The sequence below is a fragment of the Anabrus simplex genome, chromosome 2 (genome assembly GCF_040414725.1).
Source record: "Anabrus simplex isolate iqAnaSimp1 chromosome 2, ASM4041472v1, whole genome shotgun sequence".
NCBI lineage: Eukaryota > Metazoa > Arthropoda > Insecta > Orthoptera > Tettigoniidae > Anabrus > Anabrus simplex.
In genome coordinates this window covers 865,385,798-865,408,445 of record NC_090266.1, presented here as the reverse complement: position 1 = coordinate 865,408,445, position 22,648 = coordinate 865,385,798, and the positions used below count along the sequence as shown (strand labels likewise).

The window sequence follows — 22,648 nt, the reverse complement described above, 5'->3', positions numbered from 1 at the left end:
AATGACGCCAAATCCACCTCGCGTGCACACTTTACAAATCTCCCGCGCTGTGACGTCACACGCCCAAAAGCCAATCAACACTTGGTCTAGGTCCTGTATTGCCCCCCTACATTCTCACTGTTCCATCACACCATCTATTCGCTCTGATATTTACAAGCTAAAACAATTACACTATACACACTTCTGCATCTGTCACTTGGTCCCTAGGGCAGTTCACTAGTAAACCCACTGTACAACTATTGCCACCACACAGTTCGAAGTTTTCGCGTGCAACACAATCTCTACAATTCTGATCGTAATGCACAGCTCCTGGACCCACGGTGGTCTACGTTCACTCTACCACGTCGTTCCGCTGCACTGTTGCGCATTCGCCGTGAGTTCACGCATAACAACGTTACCAGTGCTCCACAGAACTCATTTCGCAGCACTCCCACCCACAGAACTGAATCGTCTAACTCGCCAGAAAAACTGAACTGAACCCAAACCAAACCACTGAAGCACTTCCAGACTGCCTTATATAGGGAGACCGGCCTTTCCAGGTACTATGGACGAGCAGAGATACTTGGAGTTCCCCGGAGTCCGAATATTCTGATTTCGACGATCTGGTACTTTCTCGCGCTGTCAATGAAGCCTGAAATGAGATCATGGAGTATGGCAGAGGGACTGGCTTTGCGTGCCTAGTTCGACCCTGAATGTTTCTTGGAGTGGCGAGCGGGTGGGATGTGGCCGTAGCTCGGTGACCTCACACTCAGCCGGTCCAGCTTAACTGGCTCCACCCTAATCCATACAATGAAATGGTGGATACCGTCAGAATATGTTTATTAAAGAACCATTCTGAAAGAACTTGTATAAAATAGTCACCAAAGCCATTTTTTATTGTTTTCTGAAGCATTACCACACAGATGGGAAAAATCAGTCGTGGGTGTGTTGCAGTCTGTTCATAGCTTCTTACATAATTATGCATACAATTCCGTACTGTAACGATTAACACTATTAACTGCCGTCCTTGGGGACCTGGGTTCGAATCCCGGTGCTGCCAGAGCACGCAAGGACTGTAGAAGGGTAGAGGAATTACTTCCCTGCAAGTACATAAATTTAAAGATACTTCCAACAAAGGCTATAAAATGCTGCCAATCTTGGATGTAAATTATTTTGTACTGTACTTAGGTACGGAATCTATATCAGATGGAATGCCATTCTGTATTATTGCAAACTGGCAAACCAGTGGTCTCATTCATTGAGCAAAATTTCACTATCAGGTTCACTTTGTCATCAACAACCAACTTCCTTCACTAATGTGCAGTTCTGTGTTACATATGCGTGGTAAAATTCTGGTTACGACGTTAATAATGCTGCATTATCGTTTGGTAATGTATTCACTGTGGCTTTTGATATAGGACTACTGAAGTGCGGATACGCCTCAGAAGATGTAGCATGTTAAAGTGTTGCCCTTTTTATGCGTGTATACTGTTCAGTTCCGCTGGACTTTAGTCACTTCACTTAAACTGTTTTGCTATTTGATTTCGAATAAGGGAGTCAAGTGCTGCAATGCAGCATGTTCTGGTTTGGAAAATAGGGAATCCGTAATTACTTAATGTCTCATACTCTTTCCAGCAAATATGTTGTAGCTTTCTTCCAAATAATGACTGATATTGAAACGCGTTTACGTCTTGTGTTGATCTGCTTGCCGAAAATATTAGTTACACAATAATATTTCATTAGCGACGTTGTGTTCCTTTTTTTTTAAATATGTTACCAATCGAACATCGCTAGTAGATAAATGTGGAGTTTTACAGACAATTAATTTTGACGGGTGATATGACGTGGTGTTTTAAACAGCCAACAGATTCATTGTCAGCCAGTTTTCAGCCACGTACTGAGAAGGTGCAAGCATTAGAGTCTAGGAAAAGGAGAATAAACAGAGGGGAAGCAAGGTGGATCGAAACAATGCTACAACCATAAGGGAGTTTATCATCTGTAATTCATAAGCCATTTATACAAACTCAACAAAAAACGCTACAAAGTTGAAACGTAGTACAAAACAAATTAAACTGCTGAACTGCATGGCAGCAGTAACACGAATGCAATTCCATTGGGTTCGGAAGACAAGTATTTCTCATAAATATAAACGTGTTTTATGATGTTCCATAAGGGAATTCTCCCACTGGAGCGTAATTCAACTACAGAAATTACAAATTAAATTCTGCTGAACATTCTGAAAGTTAATAAAGCCAAAAGGGCATACAACTGACCCAACCGAAAACAAAGTTAAAATAAGAATGTCATACTGGCAATTAGTACGAAGGAGCATACTGGGTTAGGCTACGCGACCGGCACACACACAGATATCACAATCACCTCCCCATTCACACGGCCATTCGCTGCCACAGTCATCAACCTTTCACTCAACGTACACTGAAGACTTACTCTCCGATGCTCGCAGCCCAGCAGCCTTGGGGTCGAAAAGAGCCCCTAATGCAGGGCCATCCAGCTATTGCGCTCCGAGAGCGCGCCCGTGCTCGGGGAGCAGTGGGCAGTCAGACGAGCGCTCCTTCCCCTACCACCACTACAGTGTGGCGGCGAGGAGACCTGGGACTGACGGACGATGTTCGGACCGCGCTGACTAGATACGTACGAACAGTCGTGCGTCCGACGGCTTTTGTGGGTTTGTTGACATTATATTGATAGGGCTGTTTTGCCTTATACCGCATATACAACTCGAAAGGTACTCCGATGTATGGAATATGCAGGAAACGAAATCAAGTGTTAAGTAAAGAATACAGTAATGCGATTTATTCAAAACTGAAATTATGAACATATCTGAGAGGAAAATTAAACAAAATTTTACCTATATTTTACCAATATTCTTAAACAATTACACGAGTTTCTAGCTCATCGTTGCACATGTTTACTTTTGGTAAGCTTAAGGACCGAAAAGAAACGCTCACAAATGTACGTTGAGCCGAATATTGATAGAACTTTACATGCATGTTTATATAAAAGGGGGTAATCTTCTTGCGGAAAACCGCTGTAAAATTCTTCCAAACTTCGTGACATTAGAAAGCGGTATTTAAGACGAACATTGCACTGCAGTTCAAGCAACTCTAACGTAAATAGCTGTGGAGCACTGTCTGCACTAAGTGAAAATGTTCGAACAAATACATCTAACACCGCTTGGAGTTCTGATAATTCCGAAAAATCTCTTTTCAAACTCTTCTTGTAATTGGCGAATTACCTACAAGTACTCATCAAGGCCGACACCTTATTTCACTGTTTCAAGCAATGGAAAGTGTCCTGTGTTCCTTGCACGCAACTGGTTTTCCCACAAAAGCAATTTTCTTTTGAACGCTTGAATTTCTTCCACCAAATCGCAGATATTGTGCTTTCCACCCTGAAGCGAAGTTTTTTTTGTATTGGCTCTACGTCGCTCTATGGCGACGATGAAGCAGGAAAGGGATAAGACTGGGAAGGAAGCGGCAGTGGCCTTAATTAAGGTACAACCCCAGCATTTGCCTGGTGTGAAAATGGGAAACCACGGAAAACCATCTTCAGGGCTGCCGACAGAGGGGTTCGAATCTACTATCTCCCGAATACTGGATACTAGCCGCACTTAAGCGACTGCAGCTATCGAGCTCGGTAAGCGAAGTGTTCAAATATTCAGACGGGCAGTAAAGTCACTTAAAAAGGCCAAGTCCGCCATCCACTTAGGATCACGCAAAAGAATTTCGGGCCGCCCTTTTATGTCATAAAAGGTATCTCTTGCATTCTGAAAAAAACTCGATGAAGCACCTTCGCCTTGCTCAGCCATCTTACTTCTGCACGGTACGGGATATCCGGATACTCCACTTCGATGTCATCCAAGAACTCTTTGAATTTCTTTTTTCCTTTTTTTTGCTTTACATCGCACCGACACAGGTAGGTCTTATGGCCTCGATGGGACAAGAAAGGCCCAGGAATGGGAAAGAAGCGGCCGGGACCTTAATTAAGGTACTGCTTAAGGTACAGCCCCAGCATTTGCCTGTTGTGAAAATGGGAAACCACGGAAAACCATCTTTAGGGCTGCCAACAGTGGGGTTCTCCCGATTGCGAGCTCACAGCTGCGCGCCCCTAACTGAACGGCCAACTCTCCGGGTGCTCTTTGAAGTGACGGTGCGTGAGTCCATGGGATCGAAGAAAATTTACCACTCGCACAACTGTTCCGATTACGTCTTTAAGTTTGGCGACTTTTGTACAGATTCCCTCCTGGTGTATCAAGCACTGGATCGCCGCCATTGGGGTAGTACCGCTCTCAGTCATTTTTAATTTTACATAGCTGAGGGACCCCGTAGGTAGACTACGTAATGCAGGAGCTCCATCCGTCGTTACACTCGTCAACCGCTCCCATTTTAATCCCATTGACTCAAAACGCCCCCCACTGCTTTGAAAATATCGAAACCGGTAGTGGTATCTTTGAGAGCTACCAAGTCTAGGAAATCCTCGGTGACCCGAATATCGTCATCTACCCCTCGAATGGAAATAACGAGCTGAACTGTGTCCGCAATGTCAGTTGATTCATCGAGGGCGATGGAAAAGGATACAAAATTTGCTGCATTCTCCATTAATTGCTGTTCCATATCAACCGCCATATTGTCTATTCTGCTAGCCACAGTGTGAGGAGAAAGAAAGATTTTGTGAAATTCCTCAACTAGCTTCATAGGACAAATACATGCCGCCGCGTCCATTAGGTACTCCTTGATTACATTTCCTTCCGTGAAGGGTTTCCCAGCTTTGGCAATTTGCGACGAACATTTGTAGCTTGTTCGTAAAGTGGGTCCACCAACCTCACTCTCCTCAATCTCCTGTCAGACAAAAATACGGCAAGTCACAACTTTAGTGTTCTTCAGATAATTCAATCATTTATTCATTCCCGTTTGTAAACAAGTATTTAAAAATTAAAACAATAATACTTACAGAACAGAGCTGCATGAAATTTTCTTTCAGTTCTTCCAACTTCGATTGGCGACTGGCGTCTGTCAAATCACCGTAAACATCCCTGTGGTTGGCACTGTAATGCCGTTACAAATTGTGTTTTTTAACACATAAAATCTCAGTGGCACACTAAAAAATCGGCTGCTCTCTTCGGCCCGGTGGGCAGACCGCTCGCTCAGCTAGCCAAGCTCCTCCCACCACTACCGAAACTACCTTCCCCCAAAGCGCTCGAGCACTGACTTGGAGCGCGGCCAGAGCGCTGTTTGGATGGCCCTGCCCTAACGAGACAAGTTAATGCTGGTACAAAGCGAAAATGAGAGAGTCACTGGCTGAAGCCAGCCACAAAGGCTACGTTTCAGAAGGGAAGGGGAAGGAACGGGAGGGGGAACAACCAATACCGAAATAGAAAAATAACAAAGCCAGTCATATTATACTCTACAATCTCAAATAATTGCGCAGACGCACGTCAAGTGTCCTTTGAGCGTCTTTTGAGTAGCAGATAACAATGTCTTGTTATACGATTTATGAGAAAATAACAGTAATGGGAAATACATCCGTGACACTACTCTGTCAGGATCTGTGGTCACACGTTGACTAACATCATCTTTCAAAACTCTATAGTTTGACTAACCGATACAATGGAAGTTATGTTGTAAGAATATCAAACTTCAACTTCTACGTCACTGGCATAACTAATGCCGATCAACGAAGTGCAGATGACAGTGCAGCTTGCCACTAGACAACTCTGTCGACATTAGACTTCATTGCCCATACATTATGGTACATGTAACATTCATGGTGATATATCGTCAGAAACTACGGTTCAGACTAGATATTTGTTGCATATGACTAGGTAACAGGTTGCAATTCAACTGTTCCTAAATATACTGTTAATTTTCGTCCTGTAGGTTGACGAAGATTAATACAACACAGAATCTTGCGTAGGATTTCAAACATCAAACACACTGTATATGTATATACATATTGTTTTACTTCGCACAAACAAGATAGATTTTATGGCGACGATGGGATAGGAAGTTAATAGGACCGGGAAGGAAGTGATCGTGGTCTTAATTACGGTACAGTCCCAAAACGTGCCTGGTATGAAAATGAAACAGCACGGAATACCATCTTCAGGGCTGCTGACGGTGGCGTTCGAATCCACTATCTCCCGAATGCAAGCCGACAGCTGTGTGACACAAACAGCGCAGCACTCTCGGTTCAGAATTTAGTATCCTGCTTTTTTTTAACTCAAACCGTGCAGCCACTCGCTCGGCACATTACAATTTCTTAATGCTTATTATACGATCATTTGTGAGTAGGAGGTGGGGGGTGGGGCGTGATTAGCGTAGTGGTTTAGCAGCTGGATTTCAGCTTGGACGACTGAGGCTAGAGTTCCTGTCTATTCTGTTTTGGGATTTTCGAGTGAAAAAATCGCATGTCGTCAAAAAACGCATTCGGCCTTAAACCCCTGTCCAAAACCAAAATGGGACGATGACCTAGCGTTAGGCCCCTTTTAACAACTGATACAAGCTGAAGAATGCTTTTCCGACCCCAGATAACTGAGAAAAGTCTGGGAAGAAGAAGAAACTATAATTTGAAAGAAATCGTGTTATGTTTGCTGAAATCATATTGCTTGGACATAATTCGGGGATCTTCCGTTTTAATTAAGATATTAAAACTAAGATTATATTTGAAATGAATTGAGGCATACAGAATGCTGATGAGGAAGAAGGAAGTAATGTAATGATTAATATCTCTGGCCTGGGGACTAGGTGTTTGTGACGTCCTTAATTTTCCTTTCCTCACACACAACATTCCACACTACCGCCATTCCAATTACACACAGGTTCGTACAATATGTTGCCAGTAAGGGCAAAAGATCCACATGGGTCTACGCCCCGAACAAATAGCATTAAAAACTGCTAAATCAAATAAATGTTACACCAGAACAGACACCATTGGCACATAGGTCATCAAGGAAATGGATTGTGTGAAAGACAAGAATATCATTGAACGAAAGTTTACATCTGAGTAACACACTAGCTTCACTTCTCACCTACGCCTGAGTCCTATCAGAAAGGCACCCATTTCGAGTGTATGACACTGAGCTTACAGATCTACAAATTCTACCGAACGATGTATCAGTAATTAATTGGGACTGTCTTAGGAGATATGATAAGAATATGAAGTGGCTTGAAAAACGTGGAGAATAATAATAAATAATAATCATAATGTTATTTGCTTTACGTCCCCTTAACTACTTTTACGGTTTTCGGAGACGCCGAGGAGCCGGAATTTAGTCCCGCAGGAGTTATTCTACGTGATAATAAATCTACCGACACGAGGCTAACCAATTTGATAACCTTCAAATACCACCGGACTGAGAGCCAGGATCGAACCTGCCAGGCTGGGGTCAGAAAGCAAGCGCCTTAACCGTCTGAGCCACTCAGCTCAGCGCGTGGGGAATCCAACACTCCACTTGAATTCACTGGGCCGATTGCAGAAACGATTACTAGTTTTAAGCAGTGGCGGTGGGCTCTCAGGAGCACAGGAGCACGTGAACACCCAGTTTTATTACATATTTACGCATTCATTCTTTTCTTTCGACCTGATTTCGACAATCGATCGAAAGCATTCGACAATCGACTTATATCGTAGCTCCGTTACACCGACAGTTGTTCGTTTTGACTGACAGTGCAGCGAGCACACTGGATAATGCGCTATTGTGCTGAAGACTATACGCATGCGCAAAGCAGATGACGTCATGGTTTTCTGCACTGATATTTCCATTAGCGAGGAGCACGGTAAGGTACGTGCCTTGTCGTCTAGAGCCACCCTCAACCCAGTGGCAGTATTACAGTTGACCACAAGGGTCCGCCACCTCCCCTATTATGGTTAGCCACAGCCTCCCAGGAGCTACTATTGCATTACATTACCGGCAGATTTCGCTAGTACCCTAATTCTGAATAGGCATTTTGGTGTCTATTCAGACTCTTTTCCAGAAAGAGAACTGAATGCAGTGGCGCATATGTATCCCTGCCTAAATAAGACACAGCTGAAGAATGAATAGAAGTATTGTATATGAGAAATGGCTTTCAGAAAGATGATGGGGCCATTTTCATGTTGCAGTTTCTGCTTGACAATGAACTAGATAGGGACACATTGCCACAAGTATGCGAATTACTCCGAATTGTTGTCACAACCCCAATTACGACAGCGGAGCCCGAGAGGTGTTTCTCTACTTTGAATACGAATTAAAACGTTTCTGAGGAACACCATGACTGGAGAACGACTGTCAGCGCTGGCTATGCTTGCTATTGAGAAGAGATTTGTCAACATCATCAGTGACTTCAATCGTAAAGTGATTGAGAAATTTGCGCTATTGAAGGACAGAAGGATTGCTTTCCTGTACAAATAATCAGCATTTACGTGAGTTGCTAATCTAAATCCTATCATTTAAATAAGCATGATCTAGTATTGTTGGTTGTACTGCATGCTAAATTGTTTAGAGTAGTGGCTATAATTTGCAAAATGAGAATAATTACCATGTGAAACAGTAGAACCTGACTAACCGAGATAATGTGGAGACTATTGGGGTCAATTCGGAAATAATTATTTTAAAAAATTTACCGGTAAATGCGGTACACATTCCTTCTATGCTTCTCGTCATATCCAGGTGAACTTCGTGCTGTTTAAAAACCAGGAATAGTGCTCGCATCCTTCAGTGTTCGCAGTGTAGTAAAGCTATTATGAATTTTGCTACTGTTCTACACTACCCCGCGGTGTAGGGGTAGCGTGCCTTCCTCTTACCCGGAGGCCCCGGGTTCGATTCCCGGCCAGGCCAGGGATTTTAACCTGGATCTGAGGGCTGGTTCGAGGTCCACTCAGTCTACGTGATTACAATTGAGGAGCTATCTGACGGTGAGATGGCGGTCAAAAAAGCCAAGAATAACGGCCGAGAGGATTCGTCGTGCTAACCACACGACACCTCGTACTGCAGACCACCGGGCTGAGCAGCAGTCGCTTGGTAGGCCGTGAGGTTTGGCTTGGTTCTACACTAACACCCAGGTGGAATTCGTGCTGTTTGAAAAGCAAGAATAGTACTCGCATCCTTCAATAATCTAAGTGTAGTAAAGTTATTGTGAATTTTACTTTTGTTCTACACTAACAAATTAGTCTCGTATAAAATTTATCCTCGGTTACAAGGGGTTCTACCAAAGTATTTGTGAAGAAGGAACCGTACAAGGAACTGTTAGTGAAATGATTTATGTACCTATGTTACTTTTTTGCTGATTTGAGACATGAACAAAAATGTTGTGAACCCCCTAAAAATTTTGTCACGAGCCGCCACTGGTTTTAAGCCTTAGACAACGTCTATCTAAACAAAGTATATATCGAGCACGATCTTCCAGTGCATAAACAATGTTTAGCCGATATTTAACTATGCCTTATTTAAAGTTTCAATATTGGTTTGAAAATGGAGATAGAAGTTTCTTTCATGCAACTCTTTGCTCGTCGCAACCAATGAAATTCGTCGGTGCGCGCGCCGAACGCCAGTCAGCTGTTTGTCTTCCTACGCATTACTCAAATATGGCCAAGCATGAGCATGACTTGCCCACAGAAGGGTATCGCTTTCGGTGGAAGTTAAATCTCTTATATTATCGACAATAAAGCGACACTCCACCGTACGGGGAAGTGTAGCTTTGATTATAGCGTTGTTACAGTGAGTGTTACCTACTCATAAATGCGGTACCTTCGACGAAGGGAAGATGAAGCAATAGTAATAGCAATAGAAACGCATCATCGGCAGACCTGAAGATTGTTTTCTATAGTTCTACTTTTTACAGCAGGCAAATGCTAAGGCTGTTATTATTGCCACGGCTCTTCTTCCCCAGTCCTCCTCTTTAAACAATAATCACCACCATCAACACCACTTGCCTTTTCCTATCTGATAGTGGCCGAGAACTTATACGATTATATATATATATAAACCATATACAACCTACTTTTTAGTTTTCACTATTATGTCTGGGGAGCCTCCGTGGCTCAGACGCCAGCGCGTCGACCTCTCACCGCTGGATACCGTGGTTCAAATCCCGGTGACTCCATGTGAGATTTGTGCTGGACAAAGCGGAGGCGGGACAGGTTTTCCTCCGGGTACTCCGGTTTTCCCTGTCATCTTTCATTCCAGCAACACTCTCCATTATCATTTCATAACATTTATCACTCATTAATATATCACCTTGGGAGTGGCGACCCCATTGTAAAAACAGCCTATATATGTTTCATTAATTCCATCCCTGACGCGGTCAATGACTGGATAACAGGTTGTAGGTTTTCATTTTCATTTTTCACTATTATGTGTGTTTACTTGGCAGTAAATATAGTGAGTCCCTCCCGGTTGATGTATGAGACCGCCCTCGGACGATCAGGACACGTAATTCTGATATGTATGTAGTCGAAGTGACCTATAATTCCATGGAAATTACCCCACATATATAATAAAATTTATCGGTTGCCAAGAATTGTATTCAAGTTGACAGCTACCGGACTGTCCCTTTGTCAATATCAAGAAACAAGTTTCTTGAAAAGCGAAACCTTATTTTAAGATGTATCTCCCCGTGTCCGCCTCTGTTGTGTAGTGGTTAGTGTGAACAGCTGCCACCCCGGAGGACCGGGTTTGATTCCCGGCTCTGCCACGAAATTTGAAAAGTGGTACGAGGGCTGGAACGGAGTCCGCTCAGCCTCGGGAGGTCAACTGAGTAGAGGGGGTTCTATTCCCACCTCAGCCATCCTGGAAGTGGTTTTCCGTGGTTTCCCACTTCTCCTCCTGTCAAATGCCGGGATGCTACCCAACATAAGGCCACGGCCGCTTTCTTCCCCCTTCCTTGTCTATCCCTTCCATACTTCCCATTCCCCCGCAAAGCCCCTGTTCAGCATTGCAGGGGAGGCAGCCTGGGCGAGGTACTGGTCATCCTCTCCAGTTGTATCCCCCGACCCAGAGTCTGAAGCTCCTGGGCACTGCCCTTGAGGCTGTAGAGGTGGTATCCCTCGCTGAGTCCGGGGGAAAAACTCACCCTGGAAGGTAAACAGATTAAGAAGAAGAAGATCTCCCCGTACATGTCAAATGAATTGCAGCGATTTAGCAGCGGGCGACCCACAGAGCGGCTGTCGGACTAACGTTTCTTCCCGGAATCGTCTCAACATCATAATAAAAAATTACATGTTTCATAGTACATAACCTCTGATTGTGACTCACTCCTCTCATTTGAGGTTAGACAGTGCTCTCGGCAGTGTTTAAACATGACCAGTTGAATATCGGTTTTAGACAGTGTCTAAGTGATAAATAACGTCTCTGCAAAGCGGCAGCCATACTTAGACATTTTTAACCGTAGATATCATCTAAACACCGTTTCTGTAATCAGCCCACTATGTCTCACCATCCAAATACCTCAAGTATTGCCTCCGAGTCTTCTCACCGTCGATGTTTTAGAAGACATGGCTGTGATAGAATATCTGAATATATGAGACGTATTTTAAGAATAATTAACTTATCTGAGTTAATCAACCAAATTAAAACAAAAATTGATTCAAACTAATTCTAGTGCTATATCCGTAAGCCAGAGTAAGTGAAACACACAATAAAGAGTTGAATTTCTGAGCCCAAGTCTTCCCAGGCTGCTGGTGATTGAAAGTACTCAAATACACTGACTGACAGAGCAAATGCAACACCAAGAAGGAGTGGTTCGAAAGCGATGAAAGTTGGGGAAAAAACAGAGACGGCACGGACGAATAATTGATGTTTATTTCAAACCGATATGCAGGTTACACAATGCGCACGGCATCGACTCAGTAGGATGTAGAACCACCGCGAGCGGCGATGCACGCAGAAACACGTCGAGGTACAGAGTCAATAAGAGTGCGGATGGTGTCCTGAGGGATGGTTCTCCATTCTCTGTCAACCATTTGCCACAGTTGGTCGTCCGTACGAGGCTGGGGCAGAGTTTGCAAACGGCGTCCAATGAGATCCCACACGTGTTCGATTGGTGAGAGATCCGGAGAGTACGCTGGCCACGGAAGCATCTGTACACCTCGTAGAGCCTGTTGGGAGATGCGAGCAGTGTGTGGGCGGGCATTATCCTGCTGAAACAGAGCATTGGGCAGCCCCTGAAGGTACGGGAGTGCCACCGGACGCAGCACATGCTGCACGTAGCGGTGGGCATTTAACGTGCCTTGAATACGCACTAGAGGTGACGTGGAATCATACGCAATAGCGCCCCAAACCATGATGCCGCGTTGTCTAGCGGTAGGGCGCTCCACAGTTACTGCCGGATTTGACCTTTCTCCACGCCGACGCCACACTCGTCTGCGGTGACTATCACTGACAGAACAGAAGCGTGACTCATCGGAGAACACGACGTTCCGCCATTCCCTCATCCAAGTCGCTCTAGCCCGGCACCATGCCAGGCGTGCACGTCTATGCTGTGGAGTCAATGGTAGTCTTCTGAGCGGACGCCGGGAGTGTAGGCCTCCTTCAACCAATCGACGGGAAATTGTTCTGGTCGATATTGGAACAGCCAGGGTGTCTTGCACATGCTGAAGAATGGTGGTTGACGTGGCGTGCGGGGCTGCCACCGCTTGGCGGCGGATGCGCCGATCCTCGCGTGCTGACGTCACTCGGGCTGCGCCTGGACCCCTCGCACGTGCCACATGTCCCTGCGCCAACCATCTTCGCCACAGGCGCTGCACCATGGACACATCCCTATGGGTATCGGCTGAGATTTGACGAAGCGACCAACCTGCCCTTCTCAGCCCTATCACCATACCCCTCGTAAAGTCGTCTGTCTGCTGGAAATGCCTCCGTTGACGGCGGCCTGGCATTCTTAGCTATACACGTGTCCTGTGGCACACGACAACACGTTCTACAATGACTGTCGGCTGAGAAATCACGGTACGAAGTGGGCCATTCGCCAACGCCGTGTCCCATTTATCGTTCGCTACGTGGGCAGCACAGCGGCGCATTTCACATCATGAGCATACCTCAGTGACGTCAGTCTACCCTGCAATTGGCATAAAGTTCTGACCACTCCTTCTTGGTGTTGCATTTGCTCTGTCAGTCAGTGTACGCCAGACACGTTTTGGTGGATTTGCTGCCATATAAAATAACTCCTGTGGAAGCAAGTTATGGCACCTGGGTGTCTACGAAAGGAAGAAATGGAATTAGTTGAATGAAATTTCAATATTATTACTGTTATTGTCATTATTATTATTATTATTATTATTATTATTATTATTATTATTATTATTATTATTATTATTATTACTGTAATTATTCGAAGTAAAGATTGTTATACATATTTCAAGAGTTGGAGGTAAGGAAATTTGAACCGTGAGCCCACTTTGAATACAAAAATCCATGACGTACTTCATGAGGACTACGGCCGCAAGGAGAAGGAGAAATGTTTTGAAGCACCACTCGACTTGTTTGAATACAGCCTTTCTAGCCTGTGTGATATTCATTAGACTGTGTCGAGTACAATTGTAATACCATAATAACGCCTTCTGCAGTAGGCAGTTAAATGCAGACCTCCCCCAATCTCTTTCTGAAATTGATCTCCCCCACCTAGGACATGTGAATCGTTATTGAAATCGGGGAAAGACGGTGTGTTAATGCCTAGTGACTGCACAGCATCGCCCTAGGTAAACATGCGGTCTAGTGGGAACAAAGGCGTGTCCTCTGACTGCCTGGTGCTTGATGGACAAATGTGAGAGCTTGTGACAAGGTTCAATAAGGTTCGGCGCTATCAGCTGTAACGTGTTAAGGTCACCTACTGATGAGTATATATGTGAATGAAGGAAGGATATCGGTGACAAGGTACAAAAAGGATGCAAAATTGCCATTATTAAACGTAAGTTTTATCATATCGTGACTTCTTCATTGAACTCCCGTCATTCTACGAAGAATTAACACGACCTCAATTTAATGTATTTCATTTCCTCAGCATGTAACTAACCTGAAAATATTTTTCCTTGTAGATTTCTTTCTAATTGGGAGCAAGTTTTCTCTGTTGTATCTGAGAGTGTAAAACTTTCTGTATTCCAAACTGTTCCTAAAATAATAAAGGGAGGTTTTCATATTACGGGCTAGTTGGAATTTGACACAAGACTTCTAACGGAGGGAACTCAATTACTATCAGCAACTCGAATGCAGTAAAACAATAAAGTTCTGAATATTTATGCACATTCCGAGATTTAAAGTAAATCAGAAACTAATTGAAAGTTATGTAAACAGAAACCGAGCAGTACCAATGACAGTGGTGGAGGACATAATTCTTATAATTCTGTCTATTTTGTAGTAGTATGTGTACAAGGTCCTAGCATTCAGCTACCTGAGTGTATAGTACCATGCACCATCCACCGAAGGTTCCAGAAATCTTTCAGTAGAGCGAACTTTGGTTTAGGAAACCATCTTGTAAGTTGAGTAAAGGGCAACACTTTTATCAACCGTCATCAACTAGTTAGTAGTACCATCCGACTTCATTGCCCCGTTTCGAATCTCGACTTCGGGACGATTTCAGGACTGGCTTGCGGGATTAGAGCGGGCCGCATTCAGCCTCATGCTACTTCATTGAGAAGAGAATTGCTTTAACATAACAATCACTGACATCCTAGACGTGCCACACATATATTATTAAGACAAATAATGAGACTGGACGAAATCGATGAAATTAGCTGCAAATATTTTCTAGCCCACAATGCACTATAAACCCCGCATCTCACCACAAGCGGATCTGAGATTCATTCCTAGGCGGAAGTAATGAACTTTGCTGCAATATTTTGTGCATATTAAAATTACATCGACATAACTAATATGTAATACTCATCTCCTAAAGTACAATAAGTTTTTAAGGAGTATTGACAAATACTATTCTCTCTTATGTTATACAAAAACCTCTGAATCAATCTCAGTAAATCATTCATAGTTTATGAAGGGTGTTGCTAGTGCGGAGTGATATAACGCATGTTAAGACCACCTATTTGCATGGCGAAACGACAAATATAGACCAATTGCTTCTGTCATATTTTCCTTGCTTCTTCAATGTCAACGACAGGTATAGGCCTATAAGTTTCTGACTTCACGAAATAACCTGATATATTTGTGTGTTCCAGCTTCGTCTCTTCTGGCTGCTATGGACCGGACGGCGAACCCTTGTGTCGACTTCTTCCAGTTCGCGTGCGGCACTTGGAATAAAAAACACGTGATACCCGAAGACAGGAGTAGTATTAGCACCTTCGAAGTACTCGCCGACCAGCTACAAGTCATACTGAAAGGTAAGTAAATCTCCTTGTTTGGAATTTGAAATGAATTAAAGTATTTGCTGATATCGGAGCGAATCGTTCTAGAGAAACTGCAGACCAATATAGGTCCTGAGCTTTATCTCTCCAACAAACAACTCAAAAGGAAAAAGTAAGATCCAATTACTGTTTAAAAAAATACGTTTGGCTTTATAGGCCTAATATAGCATGACATAAAGCACAAAAACAAGTAAAGAAAGATGGATGCCCCGTGATAGCCGCCCACTCCGAAGCGAAGGTGGATACAGTACACCTGTGCTCGAAGTGGTTGCTAAACATAGATAAATTACTGCTATTTTACTGACCATACAAGTTCATACTGTCCACCTTAATTGTAACACAATATGCAAGATAATTCGGATTCAAGTTCAGATATTTTTTGTAATTAGGTGATACGTAGTGATGCGTCAGTGTATTCATTTTAATAAAAAGAATAATACTAATATTTTTTATTATTAATACAAGTTCTCCCATGCGGAGGCTGCTACGAGGACAAAGTATGTCGATTACACAGTATTTTGTCTTCTAAGTTACTGTTGACTTTGCTAGTGTGCCAGGTAGAAAAATCACCACAAGGCTCAGGAATAAATTTGCAATATGGTTCTTCAAATGTTATATAGATGATTGCGGAGTATGGTCACTGAACCTCGTATTGCGGCGATAGCGATGTCGTGAAGTCGTGTCCGGCTGAGACCGAGAGAATCCCATGGCTGTACAAGAAATTTGGGGATTGTGCCTCGAGCTCCGATCATGAGTCCATGGACGGAAATATTGTCTAGGTGATATTTATCTTTATAGTAGTTTACAGTTGGCTGGTAAATTGACTTCTTTTCGGCGTCCACCTCTTCGGCCTGGCCAACGTGCGACTCGAAGCGTATTGTGGGATCTAAGATTAGTCCTTGCTTGCTAGCTGGTTGAAAGGCTATCATGTCAATACGCCTGTTACTCCCGCCGGTAGCTAGGCCAGAGACCTCTTCGTGCACCGTGAAACCGTGATCCCTCAATGAGGTCGCAATCATGTGCCGTATTGTATGATGACGGGAATTTCTCAATACCTCCCCGTGAGGGCAGGCTCCCAGGACATGGGCAAGAGTTTCATGCTCTCTGTGGCAACGCCGACAGAGGGTGTTGTCCTGGGACCTTCCCGGCTGTCATCTGGAAGGCCTCTCTCCATTGCGCACAGGATAAGCCTCGGTGATCTCTTATCCATTTGTTCCCTGGCGTGTATTCCTGGAAGAGTCCAACGCCCTTTCCTTTGTGCGGCAACTTCGTCCATGACTGAACTTCTCTGTCTCGTAGTATCTGTCGGACCTTCCTTACATTGGGAAGATGGCTATTTTTGGACATAACTCGATCATTCATTTCTATGCCTAGATCTTGCAAACGAATTGTACGTTCTCGTTCCAAGTTCCTAGTTGCATTAATGTAGCCGTTATTTGCAAGCGATAATTTATTACAGATGTTAATATGCTGTAGTTTGGCTTCCCAAGTGGCGCGAAACAAACCGAGGCCTTCATACTTCCTTTCGGTGTATACCATGTGATCCGGAACGTCTGCTGGTAGTTGTAATAATTCTTTAGTTCCGCTCTTTAATATTTTATCCGCATCTGATAGAAAAGTTTGAGGTATGTTCTACGTCTTACTAACTAATTCTACGGTTTTCCGTGACGTTGAGGTGCCAGAATTGTGTTCCATAGCAGTTCTTTTACTTGCCAGTGAACGTATAGCGTATTTAGGCATCCTCAAATACCATCGAACTGAGCTGAGACCGAACCGCCCAGCTACTCGTCCCAGTTATTATTAAATACTAGTAGTTACCCACGGTCTCACTCGCCAGGATTTTTAAAAGTAATCGTTCCTAGGTACGGTACCGTACTAAGGCATTATTTGAAAATCACCAAGGTGTAAAATCTCACCAAAAATTGAGTTTCATTTCCCCCAGAAACACTTCGTAAATCACGTTTGTGATATTGTATTTTGGGGCTAAGATGACCATGCGACATAGTCGAAAAAAAGTTCCTTTATTTTTAAAAGAAATTCCAAATACAAATTTCTACCTCTGTAATATCTTCAGTTTTTGAGATATAAGTATCCTCATAAAAACAATTCAACCGCTTTATCACTCCTTGCTCACCCCCAACCACACATAAGTGGATTTTCCGAAAACAACAATACATGTTTCTTTATTTTTAAAGGGGGTTCCAAATATCAACTTTCATGCCTGTAACATCTTCAATTTTATAGTTATATGTATCTTTATCATAAGGATTCAACTCCTTTTTCACCCCCCCCCCCCGCTCAAATGCGTGTTCCTTTATTTTTAAAGGAGATTCCAAATACCGATTTTCACGTCTGTAACCGTCAGGTTTTGAGATATTAGTAATCCCATAAAAGGAACTCAATTTTCTCACTTCCTTTCACCCTCCCCCTTAAGTAGATAGTAATACATGTTTCTTTATTTTAAAAGGAGATACAATACCCAATTTTCAGGTCTGTAACATCTTCAGTTTTGAGATACAAGTATCCTCATAAAAAAGAAATCAACTTCTGTTTTTCATTTCTTTCCACCACTCTACCCCCTTAAGCGGACTTTCCGAAAGCAATAAATAGGTGTTTCTTCATTGTTATAGGAGATTCAAAATACCAACTTTCACATTTGTAACATCTTCATTTCTTGAGATATGTAGGAACCCCTATAAAAAGGATTGAATTTTTTCAACCTCCCCCAAAGTTGTTTTTCCCACCAAAATATGTGTTTCCTTATTCTTAAAGGATATTCCTAATACACATTTTCACGTCTATAACATCTGGAGTTTTTTAGATGTAAGTATCCTCATACAAATAATTAAACCAATTTTTCAGGTCTTTCACACCCCTTAAATGGATTTTCTGAAAACAAGAGAATACATGTTACTTTACTTTTAAAGGAGATTCCAATTACCAATTTTTCACGTGTGCAACACCTACAGTTTTGAGATATAAGTATCGTCATACAAAGAATTCAACTAATTTTTCAATTCTTTTACTTCATCCTTCCCCCAAGCGCATTTTCCGAAAACAAAGAAATACTTACTTCATTATTTTTAAGGAAGACTCCAAATATCAATTTTCACTTCTGTAACATCTTCAGTTTTTGAGATACCACTATTGTAATTGAAGGAATTCAACCCCCCTCTACCTCCCTCCGTAGGTAGTTTCACCGAAAGAAAAATACATGTTTCTTTATTTTTAAAATATTTTAAAAATACCAATTTTCATGTTTGAACATGTTAAGTTTATGAGATGTCCTGTAGATATTCTCATTTTAAAAATTCACCCCCTTTTACAGTTCCTCTTAATTTTACTGAAAATGAAAATGAATACAGTACCTACAACCTGTTTTCCAGTCATTGACCGGGTCGGGGATGTAATGACTGATAGATGCTATGGAATTAGAATAGAGAGTTTTTCTGGAATGAAAGATGACAGGGAAAACCGGAGTACCCGGAGAAAAACCTGTCCCACCTCCGCTTTGTCCAGCACAAATCTCACATGGAGTGACCGGGATTTGAACCACGGTATCCAGCGGTGAGAGGCCGACGCGCTGCCGTCTGAGCCACGGAGGCTCCTCTTAATTTTACTATCCGAAAATAAATAATCTATATTTCTTTACTTTTATAGGAGATTCCAAGCACCAATGTTCGCGTTTGTAAAAATGTACGTTTCTGAGATGTACTATAGATATTGTCTTTTTAAAAATTCACCAAGAATTTCACTCCTGTTTACCCCCCAATTAAGTGGATTTTCCAAAGACAAAAAGTGCATGTTTCTTTATTTTTAAAGGAGATTCCTAATACCAATTTTCATGTCTGTAACATCTTCAGTTTTTGAGATATAAGCATCCTCATAAAAGGTATTCAACCCATTTTCACCTTTTTTCACACCCTTTAACCCTAGAGAGCTAACACTTCGTCAAAATTACGACGGCCCCACCCCTTCTCGTAACCTCGGCAGCTTGTTCCCTTCAGAACCTTCATTTGTCCTTGAGCTGTGGATGATGTTACATCTGTCACGTCGGAAACCAGTCTCGTTAATGAGTTACGTGCTGCGCGTAGCCTTAGCTTTCCTGTAAGTATAATTCGCTATTCGACTGAAGTTGCGGGATTGTGTTTGCTGTTTTATTTGAACGTAGTTAACAAGAATCCTTTCTATTCTCTGTCTAGGTATTGAATTACACACCTTTTGGAAGTTTTCATATGAAATTCCTGTTAAACATGGCATCTACTGAAACTTCTTCCACAGAAAAGATCGTGAAATGGCTATAGGAAATTGAAGGTGAGGGTGATAATGAGGATAGTGTTATCGGGCGGCAATTTCGATGATGACGACAATTTTGACCCTCATAACGTAGAGACAGTATCTCATCATTCGTCAGACTCAAGTGGAATGCTACCAAGCTCGATAGCTGCAATCGCCTAAGTGCGGCCAGTGTCCAGGATTCGGGAAATAATGGGTTCGAACCCCACTGTCGGCAGCCCTGAAGATGGTTTTCCGTATTTTCCCATTTTCTCACCAGGCTGTACTTTAATTAAGGCCACGGCTCCTACCTTCCCACTCCTAGTCTTTTCCTGTCCCATCGTTGCCATAAGACCTATCTGTGTCGGTGCGACGTAAAGCAACTTGCAAAGAAATAGTGGAATGCTCTATAGGACTAGGTTAGCCGGTTCGTAAAACAGATCCGTACATAATAGTGAGCAGTAAGAGTAGTCTAGTTGGAGAAATGGACATCGTTGGTCTACAGTTCCTCCAAAACTACAAAATACTCGCTCAGCAGCTAGGAATAGTATTCATTATAGGCAGGGACCGAAGGATAGAGCAAAAAATTTGAACTCGCCAAGGGAAGCATTTTCCTTACATTTTACCCAGACAATGCGTGATAAAATAATCGAGCACATCAAATGAAAATATTGAAGAAAAACGTGAAAATTATAGCATGCAAAGTGTCACAGTGTCCGCCTTGTGTTAAGAAGAATTTGATGAATTTTTAAGTATTTTGATATTATCTGCTGTTCAGAAGAATAGCCTCTATCCTACAAGGGAGATGTTCGACACAGAATATTCAGGGATGAGGTACAAAGCCACAATGAGTTTTGACAGATTTGACTTTCTTTGTGAATGTTTAGGTTTTGATGTCGAGACAGGAAGGTTTGAGAGGAGAGAAACAGATAAATTTGCTCCAATAAGAGAGATTTGGTAACAGTTTATATCTGCCTGTAGGGAATCTCATAAGCCTGGATCATTCCTTACGACTGATGAGCAAATTCTTGCTTTCAGAGGGCGATGCCCTTTCAAAATGTACCTCCCTAACAAGCCATCAAAGTATGGCATCAACATTTTTATGGTATGTGATAATAAAACTAAAACATGATTGATGCAATGCCATATCTTCGTAAAATCATTGCATCTGCTAATCAGCCATTAGCGGATTTCTTTGTGAAAACCTTAACGAAGAAAATCAATGGAAGCAATCTCAACATAACAAAGGACAATTGGTTCACGTCTGTTCCCTTAGCAACTGACCTATTGAAACCACCATATAACTTGATAATACCAGGCACTACTCGTAAGAATAAACGAGAAATTCCACCTGCGTTACTGAATCATACGCCAAGAAACGTATGTTTTGTTTTGACCAAGAGAAAACACTCCTGTCGTACAAAACCAAGCCGAACAATATGGTCTTAGTTCTTTCGAACACTCATAAAAGAGGTGAGATAATCCAACATCGAAGAAGCTGATTATGATTGAGGACTATAACGACACGAAAGGTGATGTGAACACGCTAGACCAGATGAACAATCAGGTGAATTGTAGTAGAAAGACAAGAAGAAGGACACTTTGTGTCTTCTTTGGTATGTTCAATATTATTCTAGTGAACTCCTATGTGATCTACGTTCACAATAACTTCACAACAAAGGAAAGCCTTTGACTAGGAGGGAATTTGCAAAAGAGCTGCAGTATGAACTTATGAAGCCATGGATGACGCATCGCCTTGGGATGCGCAACTTGCCGCGCAAGCTGCACTCATCTATGGCAGAAATACTTCACGTGAATATGCCTACAGTTGAAGCAGAATGTCCTGAATCAAGAAAATGCAAGATATGTGCCTATTGCCCAAGCAAGGAACGGAGAATGTCAAAAGTGTATTGTTGTCATTGTTCCAGGGCTGTGTGCGGGAAACATCAAGCAAGATGTTCTTTGGAATGCAACAATGGACGAGGAGTGTGGTCGGAATATTTGTGTATGTTGGCAAGACCTTATCAAAGAAATCTATCATGTAAAATACCTAAATATGTAGCAATAAGTTTCATTTCTTCTTCTTATCCTTAATGTGTTTACCCTCCAGGGTTGGTTTTTCCCTCAGACTCAGCGAGGGATCCCACATCTACCACCTCAAGTTCAGACTTTGGGTCGGGGGATACAACTGTGTAGGACGACCAGTAACTCGCCCAGGTGGCCTCACCTGCCCAACTGAACAGGGCACTTGTGGGGGATGGGAGGATTGGAACGGATAGGCATTTGCCTGGAGGATGGCTGAGGTGGGAATCGAACCCTCCTCTACTCAGTTGACCTCACGAGGCTGAGTGGACACCGTTCCAGCCATCGTACCACTTTTCAAATTTCGTGGCAGAGCCTAGACTCGAACCTGGACCTCCGGGCGTGGCAGCTAATCACACTACCCAGTACACCACAGAGGCAGACATGTTTTTTTTACATAGCAATAAATTTGTTGGTCAAAATGACTACGCGCTAGCTTTAACGTTTCTTGTATACCACGTTAGCTAACTGGGGTTAAGGGGATTTTCTGAAAAGAAATAAACACGTGTTTCTTTGTCTTCAAAGGATATTCTAAATACCAATTTTACGCCTGTAAAGTTTTAAGTGTTTAAGATATAGATTTGCTCATTTTAAAAAATCACCTCCCTTTCCACCCCCTTAGCGAAGAAATATCCAATAATCCTCCCATAGTGAGCACCTACACTTTAATAAAATGCATTCCCAACATTTCATTTCTTTATATCCAGTAACTAGCAATTACCCGCGGCTTCGCTCGCGTGGTTTTCCTAATTTGATCAAAGTAATCGTTCCTAAAGTATAAAACTCACCCAAAAATAATGGCACATGAGAGCATAATGTAGTGTCAGCTTATACTATCACCACAGAAGGAAGTTCTTTGTAAACCATGTTTGTGGTATTACCTTTTGGGGCTAAGACGACCATGCGACGTAGAACTGTATATGTGAGAAACAAGGCTTCTCTCAAGTCGAAAAAGTAAATACAT

General features: G+C 42.6%; 1 protein-coding gene across 1 annotated transcript in view; it reads left to right on the top strand.

The window, feature by feature from the left end:
* Positions 1 to 22,648, top strand: part of LOC136863720 (neprilysin-1) — a 729,030-nt gene that overhangs the window by 435,753 nt on the left and 270,629 nt on the right. Inside the window, exon 3 of the mRNA XM_067140078.2 lies at positions 15,142 to 15,303. Coding sequence (XP_066996179.2) covers positions 15,142 to 15,303 — 162 coding nt within the window. The remainder of the gene's footprint in view (positions 1 to 15,141; positions 15,304 to 22,648) is intronic.